Genomic DNA, 12,581 nt, shown 5'->3' with positions numbered 1-12,581 from the left:
AAAGATAAATCCTGCCATAATTATTCATTTCTTTAAATACAAACCAATTAGTGAGCCATTGTGTGAAGTTGGTTAACACTCATGTTTCTGTCTTTCAGGTGGAACCACTCCAGCCCAGTGGGAGGACATCACCGGCTCCACACCTCTCACCTTTGTTAACCAATGTGTTTCCTTCACCACAAATGTATCAGCAAGGTAAATCCTTCCTTCATGTTTCAATGTGTTTACACTTCTTTTACACATCCTTCTTTTTTTCTTTTAGGTGATTTAAAGTCATAAATAGAATACTATGAAACTATCTGTTACCATAAACCTGGTACTGACTAATAGTCTTATTCATATTCCCTAGGTTCTGGCTGATAGACTGCAGACAGATCCAAGAGTCTGTTAGCTTTGGCTCTCAGCTGTACAGAGAGATCATCTGCGTTCCATACATGGCCAAGTTTGTCATTTTCGCCAAAACACTGGACCCCATTGAGGCCCGCCTGCGGTGTTTCTGCATGACAGACGACAAGATGGACAAAACCCTTGAGCAGCAGGAGAACTTTACAGAAGTTGCCCGCAGCCGAGATGTTGAGGTGATGGTGGGGACAGATGAGAAGAGGGAAATCTGTGTAAAGGGGGATCATCCAATAGGGATTAGAAGAGAAGTGAGAGGAGTAATACTGAATAGGCCTGTTGCCACAGTGCAGACGTGTAAAAAAGGATAGAAGTTGAGTCTGGTGAAAGTCTGATAGACTGCTAGGGTTACATAGAGGTTAATGTTATCATGGTCATCTAACACACACAACTTAAGTCCTTAACAATCAAACAATGCTGTTCGGAAATACGTCTTAATGGTTTGTTCGAATCACTAAAACAGCTTTACGATCACACAGGTGCTGGAGGGAAAACCTATATTTGCTGACTGCTTTGGAAATCTGGTGCCGCTTACCAAGAGTGGACAACACCATGTGTTCAGCTTTTTTGCCTTCAAAGAGAACAGACTGGCCCTCTTCATCAAAGTATGACCACACACTGGATAGAAATGTCTGAAAATAATCTAATCTACTCAGATACTCAGAAATCCAATATGTGTAATTTGTAAATTATTGTTTCATTAATGTACAGATTAGAGACACAGCGCAGGAGCCCTGTGGCCGCCTGTCGTTCACAAAGGACCCAAGGACATACCGTAGTCTGAACCACAATGCGATCTGCAACCTTAACATCACCCTCCCAACATATTCAAAGGTTACTTTGAATATAATTTATTTGGTGCATGTAACTGTAATTTATTTGTAATTCCAGTAACTTCATTGTTTGATTTCCGTTTTGCATTCTTCTCTTTAGGAATCTGACTCAGACCAAGATGCGGATGATGAGGTAAATAATGTTTACTTTATACAGTAGTACAACAACAACAAAAATAATGTCATAAGTAGGTTGCAGCTAACTTTATCCTTTTGATCTTCTTTCTACAGAGTGAGAAGAGTGACAAGAAATGTAAGCTGAACTGTGTTTTTTTGCAATATTTGTATAGTGTGTAGTTTTTTTAAGACAAAAATTTAAGTAATAGATGAAATTATGCATTTGAGACATTTTACATTATCTCTGGTCAACTAATACATAATTTGTATGCAATTATATTTAGTCTTTGTTCAGTACAACACAGTCTACATTGGACATAAATCATAACTAGTCATAAAGGTTGTAAAGGGCAGAAATATGAAAAATGTTATGCACCAAGAGATGCATTGATTGGTGCATGTTACTTTGGACATGGATTAACCCTGCTCTTTTATTTTGCTCTACTAACACTGTAGTAACGTGTATTACTGGCAGCTATGCTATGGCTGATACTCTTCATTCCCCTCACTCCAAACCCCACTGACGTTCTCCCACTTATTTTAATTTCAGTATTTGCTTTGACATTTTGCATTTTTTATTAATCAAAAATTATATTTTTTATTCAAATCCACTCAGAATTGCTTTGATTGTTAGTTTATTCATTTTGGCCAATCATCTTTCTCTTAGATTACATTTCATAACGGCATCCAAAAAACCCCCATACTTTTATACAGAAATAATTGACAAACAACATCAAGTTGTTTGTTCTTTTGCTTAAGCGTGTATATTTATTGCTATTTATTTATTTATTATTATCAATCATTATGTGAGATTTTGGCAACTGCTATCTCTTTGTTAATATTTACATCATATATACATTTCTCCTTCATTCACCAACCTTCATAAGTTGCTTTTATTTATTCACTGAGTTGACAATTTAAAATAATTTTACAACACCACATATTTTCTGTATGTAAGATAAGGTCAAACACATTTTGATATGATATGTAGAGAAGATATGTAATTTTTCAAGTAATTTACCTAACTTTAATTAAACAGAACCAAAGAATCCAGTAACAACTACCTCATTAAATTACATTACTTTACAAACCCTTTTAATTTTTGTACTCAAAATTTATTTTACTTTCTTTGTTTAAAAATTTAGTTTGTAGGCAGACATGACTCTTCATGTCAGCAACAATCTTGAGAATTTGTGTTTGTCTGTTATCTTTCCTTCCTGTCCCTTTGTTACTTCAGACTTTCTCTGCCCCTCTGGTTCTGTTTGTGTATTTTGTGTTAAAGGTTATATATACAATGTTCAAACATTAAAATAGCAGGCAATATCTATTTTCTATGTAAAGATAAAGTGGAGTAGGCTTAATGACATCCTGAGCAGAGAATTAAGTTACCGTCCCTCTGTTTCTGTTTGGTAGCCAGTGCAGGCGTACATTTATGTCAGTGCATATATGCGCTCACATCTGCAGTAAACATGAGACCTGGCTGGACATGCAAATATTCACACGTTTTATGCTCTGTTACTAGCCTGGGACTCTTCTGGGATTTCATTTCGTTGTGCATCCCCACCATTAGGAAGGGATTTCCTCCAGCAGAAAACTTGCCAGTCCAATCACAACCGGTTATCTGATAACGGGCGGGCTTTATACCGTGACGCAGAGAGAAGCGACTTTTGTAAACAACCGATGCTGCCTCTAATGAACGAGAATTTGACTTGTTCTCCCACAAAAATGGCAACACTCGTTCACAGATATTGTGGAAAAGTCACCACAGGCATCTTCTCTCTGCACATTCTAGTTTGTTGACATTTTTGCGTTTGCTCAACAGACGTAACATCATTCATTGCTCTAACTGGTTGTACATCTATCCAATTGCGTCTGGAAGCATTTTGGTCTGGGTCTGTTGGTAACATCTCTTGGGTATCGTAAAATTAACCAAGAGGTCCCAGACTAAGACGCATTTGAGTATTAGTCTGGCTACGCCAGGCTACGCTGTTACACTCCACAGTACACAAAAACTGTAGCTACACCTGGCTACACCTTATTTTTATAGCCTAGAGTCTATAGGCTACACACAGAATGGCACAGATATGCTAACTAACTATGCTAAAAGAGTAGCTGTTAGTCACCAGAAGGTTAGCTGTGACTGCACTCTGTGCTGCAAGACCGAGTGCAGTCAAAAGTTTAAAAAACACATATTTACTGACTGTAGTGTCTCAAACTGAGGCTCTGACAATGTCAGGAGCTCCAACCTGCAGATGACTTGCAACAGATCCATTTTACCAGTCTGCACTACAGCAGACTGGTCTTTTTGTTGGCACTCCTGTACACAGGTAATTTTGTTAAGTTGTGTGTTCAGAAGCATCTTTCAATGACCTTTGTAGCACACATAATAATTTCATTTAGGCAACACCTTGCTGAGGGTGTGGGGAGTTTTTGCAAGGGGTTTGGCCAACCAAACTTAGCTTGATTAGCATAGTGCGATATTTAGTGGCAGTAAATATTGTATATATAACCTTTACATTTGTGAATATGTAATCTAATTAGCTTATCATTATTTTTTACCTCATTTTACCTGTTTTGTTACTCCTCCTGGCTTTGCTTATGCTATTGCTGGTCTACCCCCCTCCAAACTCTTCTGGATCTCTTAGTCATCTCCTTTTTGGTCTTCTTTTCAAGACTCCATTATCCTCAGCCCTGTCAGTCTTCTCCTTACTCTGTTAACTGAAGATGGATTTTTGATGGCACTGTCTTGATCACAGTTATCTGATGTTTCTCTTCCCTACTTCATTTGTCCCTTATGTTCTTTACCCTTTTTGGTTATGATTTTTTTTAAACTGAAGATGATGAATCTGAATCAACTGAGACATTCTCTTTGAGAACTAACCAACATATTGACTTTGCAACCCTTGCAAGTCCGGACCTTCTCTCAGATATGTCAGACATCAAATTGTCTGCCATTTTGACTGCCGAGCAAATTAATGAAGAGAGAGGTGAAGCTAGAGGTTTGGAAGAAAAAGAGCATTTGTCCATAGTGGAACAGTTAAAAGACAGACTGGAAAATGTTGGAGATACTCAAACAGATGGAATACACCACACTACACAGGAGGTACAAGGAGTTGATGCGAAAAAAGTCAAATGGGGTTCACCTTGTGAGATGAAGGCTGACACAAGGAATTCCCTTGTCAAAGAACCAGTCATACAGGAGATTTGCATTGAGAGGAAGACTTCAAGTGGATCTGCCACAGAGGCCAGAGACATGACAGGTATGGTCTCACACCTCAGCATGGATATGGAAGAATACAGTTGTCAAGAAGACAATGTCCAAGAGACATTTGAACAGGCTGTTGTAAAACGTGATGGTAAACGGCGTCCCCCAGATATCAAGAAACCTATTAGGAAGAAACTCAGAGACAGAGAGCGTTCTGGATGTAGTAGCTCTGAGGGAGAGCTGGAAAGGATGAGCTCTGAGGAGTCTTTAGATGGTGATGCTATCCTTAAGGAGAGTGGCCTTGTACCCACCCAAGTTATGGATCCTCCAGCTTCTCCTCTGGTGGTTGAAACATCTATTGGATCTATAAAAGACAGAGTTAAAGCTTTACAGAACAAAGTCGAAGAGGATGAGGTCCAAAAAAATACTCAAGATGTAACATATGGTACAAAATCGTCTATCGTCACAAAAACGATGGAGGAAGACTTTCCAGAACTTCCCAGAGTTCCCAAGTCCCCTAAATCTCCCAGATCTCAGACAGAAAGATTAGAGGAGACTATGTCTGTTAAGGATCTTATGAAAGCTTTCCAAACTGGGCAGGACCCTTCAAAAAGTAAATCTGGGCTATTTGAACACAAGGCTGTGACTTCTGGTAATTTAACATTTCAACATCCTTCACAGGAGCCAAAATCACAAATCCAGCCTCAGAGCCTCTCAAATTTCCATCCAGAGAGTGATGTCAAGATATGTGACAAAAGAGATGAACCAGTAATCCTAATTACAGATAACTCTGAGGATTCACAGCCAACGTCTGATAGTGATTATTTTGGAAAGAGAGCTAAATCTGTTGATGCAGTTCAATGTGATGGCAGACGGGTTAGCCCACAGAGAGAGACACCAGATTTGTCCGGAAAGGAGACTATGTCTGTGAAGGAGTTGATGAAAACATTCCAGTCTGGGCAAGATCCGTCAAAAAATAAAGTGGGGCTTTTTGAACACAAAGCTATGGCGTCTTGTATTTCAACATTGATGTCTCAATCAGAATATTCTGGAGAGATACAGATGACTCAACACAGTCCTATGCCAGAGCAAAAATCACTAAATCAAGCCCAGAGCCTTACAATTTTCAATTCACAAAGTCATGTCAACATACATGGTGACATAGACTTTGAGGATCAACCAACAAGTTCAATTAGAGATATGTCTGAGGAATTGCCCTTGAATTCAGATGATGCTCCTTTTGTAAAGACAGTAACATTTGCTGATACAGTTACATGTGATGATGGAAGGGTTATCTCACAGAGAAAGACACCAGACTTGTCAGAGAAAGAGGCTATGTCTGTGAAAGAGCTGATGAAAACGTACCAGACTGGACAGGACCCTATAAAAAGTGGGCTGTTGGAACAAAAAACAGTGGCTTCTTCCTGTATTTCAACATCGTTATCTGAAACGGATGATCCTGAAGAAATAGAGTGGACTGGGCACAGTCCTACCCTGGAATCCAAATCACAAAAACAATCACGGAATCTCGCTATCTACCATCCAGAAAGTAATTTCAATGAATATGGAGCATTAGATGCAGAAGCTCAAACAGTCAACCTAAAGAGAGATGTCTCTGTGGAATCAGAACTATATTCAAGAAAGACAACAAAAAATGTTGACACAATTCAATTTGATGATGGAAGGGTTAGCCCTCAGAGCAAGGGAAAAGAGTTCTCGGGGAGCAGCCTAGGCATGATGCACTTAGAAGAACCAGTCATAAGCAATGGTAGGGGTTTTTCCGAAGACCTACAAATCAGCCCTGATCGCAGACCTTCTGAAGATTTCAGTGCTGACATAAAGGCTGAGCTGGAAGAAAGTCCTGAGTACCAGTTTTTCAAGCAAACATCAACAACTGTGAATGTTAGCAAACAGTTGGGGGAACCTGAGAAGGATACCCTCTGTGATGATTCTGATACAAATCCAGTAAATGTGTTGAGGCCCTGTATGAAAGGTTATTTTGAAAAAGATGTTTCTCTTTTTGAGAATCAAAAGAAAGATGATGAAATAAGTCCTGACAGTCCAAAGCATGAAGGCTTGGTTAAAGTCTCAGATACTAGCATTGGTGTTTGGACCTCAGGTGAGAGTGAGCATTCTGAAAGACCCACGCGGACCCATCAAATGACCAAAGAAATGCTTACTTACTCTGCTAGAAGAGAAGAGAAGGACATCATATCTTTACAGGAAGAGAAAATTCATGAGTCATGGTTAGACAATACAACAATTACTCATGGAAGTAAAACACTCTTTGCACAAATTGACACAGAAGCACCAGATGTCAAAATTGAGGAGGCACAACTTAAAGAAGTCCACATTGAGAAGAAAACATCTAGCCAGACATCCACTGCAGTAAAAGATATGTCAGGGATGATTTCCTTAATGTACAGTGATTTGGATCAGTATCTACAAGCCAAGCCTGTGGCAAGTCAGCAACCGGAAGAGGATGTTGTTCAGGATAAATTTGAACAAATCATTTTAACAAAGGAAAAAGATAAAGAAATTCTCACATGTATCACTGATGAAAATAAAGAAACAATAATGGGTGGAACAATGCAAGAAACAGATCAACGAGAACCTGATTTTGTTACATTGAAACATTTAGTCACAAGGGGAGGAGAAGTGGAGTGTGTCTTTAACGAAACCCAATCAATCTTGATTGATGAACATCCAATGAAGGAAGAGTGGGTCGAGAAAAAGACCTCATATAAACAGTCTACAAAAGCAAAGGAGATGTCATGCATGGTATCACAGCTAAACAGTGACTTGGACCTGTATCTCAAGGACAAGCCAGTGGAAAACAGGTCTCCAGAGGAGATATTTGAAGAAGTGACTCTTACTAAGATCAAAAGATCTTCAAGTGATGAGGAAACGATAACAATATGTGACCAAACACCAATTGTTGCGAATAATGTGGAGGATAAGATAGATGGTGAGGCAAATGAATACCTACAGTCCGATGTGGTGGCAGTCAAAGAACCAAAACCAAGTTCTGTTTTGGAGACCCCATTTCAAGAAGTTTGTATCCTCAGAAAAACACAATACCAACAGTCTACAACTGAGAAGAATATCTCAGGCATGTTTTCACTTCTCAGTAGTGACTTAGAAGATCAGTATCTCAAGGAAAAGCCAGTGGCAATACAATGCCAACCAGAAGATGACCTAGTACATGAGAGCTGCAAACAAGTTATACTAACAGGTAAGAATTTAAATGATGAATTTGGTGAAGAGGCAATTGAAAACCCACAGACAGATGTGGTTGGAGAAACAGAATTGTCACCAGGTTCTGTTTTGGAGACACCTTTCCAAGAAGTTTACATCCAAAGAAAGAAAGACAATCAACAGTCTACAACTGAGAAGAATATATCAGGCATGTTGTCACTTCTCAGTAGTGACTTAGATCAGTATTTCAAGGAAAAGCCAGTGGAAATACAATGCCAACCAGAAGATGACCTAGTCCATGAGAGCTGCAAACAAATTATACTGACAAGTAATAATTTGAACGATGAATTATGTGAAGAGGCAATTGAAAACCCACAGACAGATGTGGTTGGAGATACAGAATTGTCACCAAGTTCTGTTTTGGAGACACCATTCCAAGAAGTTTACATCCAAACAAAGAAACACCACAAACATTCTACGACTGAGAAGAATATCTCAGGCATGTTGTCATTTCTCAGTAGTGACTTAGATCAGTATCTCAAGGAAAAGCCAGTGGCAATACAATGCCAACCAAAAGATGACCTAGTCCATGAGAGCTGCAAACAAGTTATACTGACAAGTAAAAATCTGAACCATGAATTAGGTGAAGAGGCAATTGAAAACGCACAGACAGATGTGGTTGGAGTCACAGAACTGTCACCAAGTTCTGTTTTGGAGACACCATTCCAAGAAGTTTACATCCAAAGAAAGAAAGACAATCAACAGTCTACAACTGAGAAGAATATATCAGGCATGTTGTCACTTCTCAGCAGTGACCTAGATCAGTATACCAAGGAAAAGCCAGTGCCAATACAATGCCAACCAGAAGATGACCTGATCCATGAGAGCTGCAAACAGGTTATGCTGAAAAGTAATAATTTGAACGATGAATTGGGTGAAGAGGCAATTGAAAACGCACAGACAGATGTGGTTGGAGTCACAGAATTGTCACCAAGTTTTGTTTTGGAGACACCATTCCATGAAGTTTACATCCAAAGGAAGAAAGACGATCAACAGTCTACAACTGAGAAGAATTGCTCAGGCATGTCGTCACTTCTCAGTATTGACTTAGATCAGTATCTCAAGGAAAAGCCAGTGGCAATACAATGCAAACCAGAAGATGACCTAGTCCATGAGAGCTGCAAACAAGTTATACTGACAAGTAATAATGTGAACAATGATTTAGGTGAAGAGGCAATCGAAAACCCACAGACAGATGTGGTTGGAGTCACAGAATCGTCACCAAGTTCTGTTTTGGAGACACCATTCCATGAAGTTTGCATCAAGAAAAAGGCACAACACCAGCCTGCAGCTAAGAGGGATATGTCAAGAATGTTGTCACTGCCTAATATTGACTTAGATTGCCATTTAAAGGAAGAATCATTGGTCTTACAATACCACCCAGAAGAGGATTTAGTCCATGAGAGCTACAAAGAAACTCTTACATTCTCTCCTGGACATAAGATGATGTCACCAGAAGATACAAATTCAGACATTGTGGACATCAATAAAGAGGACATTTTGGAAAGTGAATGGCAGGCATGTTCCCATAACGATGAAATTCCCAAGAGATTCTCATCTGAGAAGGGTGAGGCTAAAATCTCACTAAATTCAGTGTCACATTTAAATTACTCTACTGAAGGGATGGACATTACAGAGTCATATGTAACAACTGATAGCTGTAACAATGATCATAAAGATGTCAGTGTAGTTGTTGCTCATTCAGTTTTCAAAGAACTCACATTTTTACAACTAACAAGTAGTTGTAGCACACCAGAACGCCCAGCTGATTTGGAGAACCTAAATAATGTGGTTTCTGATGACCCAGCTAAAGAGCCTTGTCATCGAGATTCTCTAGAGGCCAGTCCTCTAGAGGAGGATGGATCTTCAAAAAAATCACCTGATTCAATTGAGCCAAGCCCTACTGGAGAATCCCCTTGTCCAGACTCTCTTGAGGGAAGTCCCACTAAATCAAAGGAATCAGAACTTAATATGCCCGCCAGGACAGCTGTGTATGAAGATTATGCTTCCCAGCTCAAAGCATGTTTTGATATTGACAAAAATATTTTTAGGCATGAAAGTTTGCATTATGAGCAAAAAAACGAAGGTGCGAATTTTGAAATAGAAAGTGAAATTAAAGAAGACCACTATTCCAACTCAGCAATGACAGTAACTGATGACAAAATATCAGATCCCAGAATGTGTGATAGTGAAAACCTTCACATGCTCATACTGAGAGACGACGATAGTGATGAAAGTGGGAATGATACCACAACTAAACAGTTCACCCCAGAAGAGGACATGTTTAAAATGGCTGCAAAGATTAAAACATTTGAGGAGATGGAACAGGAGGACAAAATGAAGAGAGACACTTTTTTGGAGACAGATGATCACAAAGACAATGAGCCAAATCAAAAATGTGGCACAGTTATACAGTCTTCCTCACAAGATACACTACAGAAAATTTCTGAAAAATGTGTGACAGACGACACTCATACACTAAGTGAGACAACGGATATTGATTCAAGTATCATGGACAAGGTTGCAATTCATTCACAACTGAAAACTTCTCAATCAGTTGATGGGTATGTTCCGTTGTTAGCAGGAAAAGATGCACAAATATACAAAGAAAAAGCAGCCAATGAAAGTGACCATTCCTCAGTCAATGACATGTATTTTTCCAGCGGCGTGACAAATGAGCACCATCCAAATGACGATGAAGTTGAATTGCCCCTGACAGATGGCTCAGATTGTGACGGCAGTCCTCAGGATATGGTACATACAAAGGAACCAGAATATGCTATCCTTGAATGTGAAGGTGACAAAGATGTACCCATCAATGCAGAGGTTAAATCAGAAAAACAAATGGATCTTTGTGCTGCAGGAGACAGAAAAACACCTTATAATACACCAGTTCGAACTCCACGTGATGAGAGAACCCCTGATCCGTTTCAGTTTCAGGAGGGAAAGCTATTTGAAATGACCAGAGGGGGAGCCATTGATATGACAGGAGCAAGTTTTGATGAAGAAGAGAAAGGATATCCTTTTTTTCATATAGGGGAACATCCCGTTGATGAAGTTGTGGTAGAGGAGAATGGGGAAGGTCTGTCAGTCAAAAAGTCTTTAACTTTAGACAAAAGTGATTCTATTACAGACACAACCATTCAAGAGAACCCCAAATCACCTCTGACTCTGAGTGACGATGACAAAATTCCTACTCCCAAACCCAGAAATCTCATCAAATCTTCAAGTAACAAGCCAGAGAATGAAATGTCACTTCATGAAGCTGATCTTTGCAGCTCCATAGAGGTTCAGCTTCGTTCCCCCAATGCTTTGGAGAAACTAACCAATGTTCAAAGTGAGGTTGGAATCCTTGAAAGCCTTGGTCTGGACAACCTAGACAATACTGTGGCTGAGTTTCAATCAGAAACATCCACAACTGGCCATTCAGCATACTCAGAGCAGAGCCATTCCACAGACTCCTCCAATGATGATGATGAGGGGGATGAAGATGAAGAAGACAAGTGCTCAGTCATAGAGATGTCCCTTTCAGCTGCACATGCTGGCATCCCAGCATATTATCAGGATTCAACGGAACCTTTGGCAATCAAACCAAGCAGCACAATTAAAGAGGTTTCCCATTTTCAATCAGAAATAATGTCAGAAGACTCACAGATATCTGAACTTAATCAAGGTCAAACAACAGCAGATAAAATCTCAACTTTGGATCGTCGGAGTAGATCTTTGGCTGATAGTGACAGAAGTAAAACCTCTAATAAAGATGTTAGGAGTTATTCTGACAGTAGTCAATCCTCCTCTAAATCCAACTTTTTCGCCTTCAAACCTCCTGTCATGTCCTCTTCTCCAAGGGGAGAAAACCAAGTCTCTAAGACTACAGAACCATCTGTTAGGTTGTCCTTGGATACTGACGATATAAGCAGCGCAAGTCACAGGAGTCCAGATTCGGTTATCTTCACATATGACATCCCAGCCTCACATAGTTCAGATTCTGATGGTAATCCGTTGCCAAGTGTGCAACCATCTTCTGGAAAAGAGGATGTATTTGAATCAAGGCCTGCCTGGGATGACACTGTGGAGACTCAGATGCAGAGAATCACCGATGACCAAACTCCAGAAGGTACGCCAGGTATCGCCAGAATTATATGGGCTTTTGGTTTCCTTTCTCTTCCTGGGTTCAAGAACCCAATTCCTCTTCCCGACAACACAATGTTATCATTAGTCATATTGTGTTGTCTTCATGTGTTGTGACTTGTCTTGTCTGTCTTGCTTTGTGTTTTCTCTCTCTGTCTCTCTCTCTCTCTGTGTATGTGTGTGTGTGTGTGATGTTCTTGTTTATGCAATCTCAAGATTAAATGGCCGTGTTAGTTAAAGTAGCAGCTTTAACAATTTGATGCAGTTGAATACTACTAATATAGCATTACTAATATTAGATTGCACACTGCTTTATCAGCTCACTGATGCCATTGCCTACTTTAATGATTTCAAAAAATTGTGTTAATTGCGACCAAATAGTCATGGTATGTAAACAAGTCAACTCCTCCTCAGAGAGACAGAGATTCCAACCTTTATGTTTCCATCCATATCATCACAGATCCATTACTATTACAGCCCATAACATAGAGTCCTCGGTAAAATACATGTTATATCAGCACTTAGAATATTCTACATGACTGGTAATAGTAATATGAAAAGGTGTTTACCATAGAATATGATTGTCACATTGAACTGCAGACCATGATGATAAAATGTAATGTTTGGCCTTGGTGGCA

General features: G+C 39.5%; 1 protein-coding gene across 6 annotated transcripts in view; it reads left to right on the top strand.

The window, feature by feature from the left end:
- The window catches only part of ank2a (ankyrin 2a, neuronal), a 68,574-nt gene that overhangs the window by 33,602 nt on the left and 22,391 nt on the right, over positions 1-12,581 (top strand). For all 6 annotated transcript variants that reach the window (XM_035636932.2, XM_035636936.2, XM_035636939.2 and 3 more), the window contains 7 exons: positions 99-195; positions 350-578; positions 879-1,004; positions 1,111-1,233; positions 1,333-1,365; positions 1,464-1,485; positions 4,187-11,929. In XM_035636932.2, coding sequence (XP_035492825.2) covers positions 99-195; positions 350-578; positions 879-1,004; positions 1,111-1,233; positions 1,333-1,365; positions 1,464-1,485; positions 4,187-11,929 — 8,373 coding nt within the window. The remainder of the gene's footprint in view (positions 1-98; positions 196-349; positions 579-878; positions 1,005-1,110; positions 1,234-1,332; positions 1,366-1,463; positions 1,486-4,186; positions 11,930-12,581) is intronic.

This window comes from Scophthalmus maximus, chromosome 8, assembly GCF_022379125.1.
Source record: "Scophthalmus maximus strain ysfricsl-2021 chromosome 8, ASM2237912v1, whole genome shotgun sequence".
NCBI classification, from domain to species: Eukaryota; Metazoa; Chordata; class Actinopteri; order Pleuronectiformes; family Scophthalmidae; genus Scophthalmus; species Scophthalmus maximus.
This window is presented reverse-complemented; position numbering and strand designations above follow the sequence as displayed.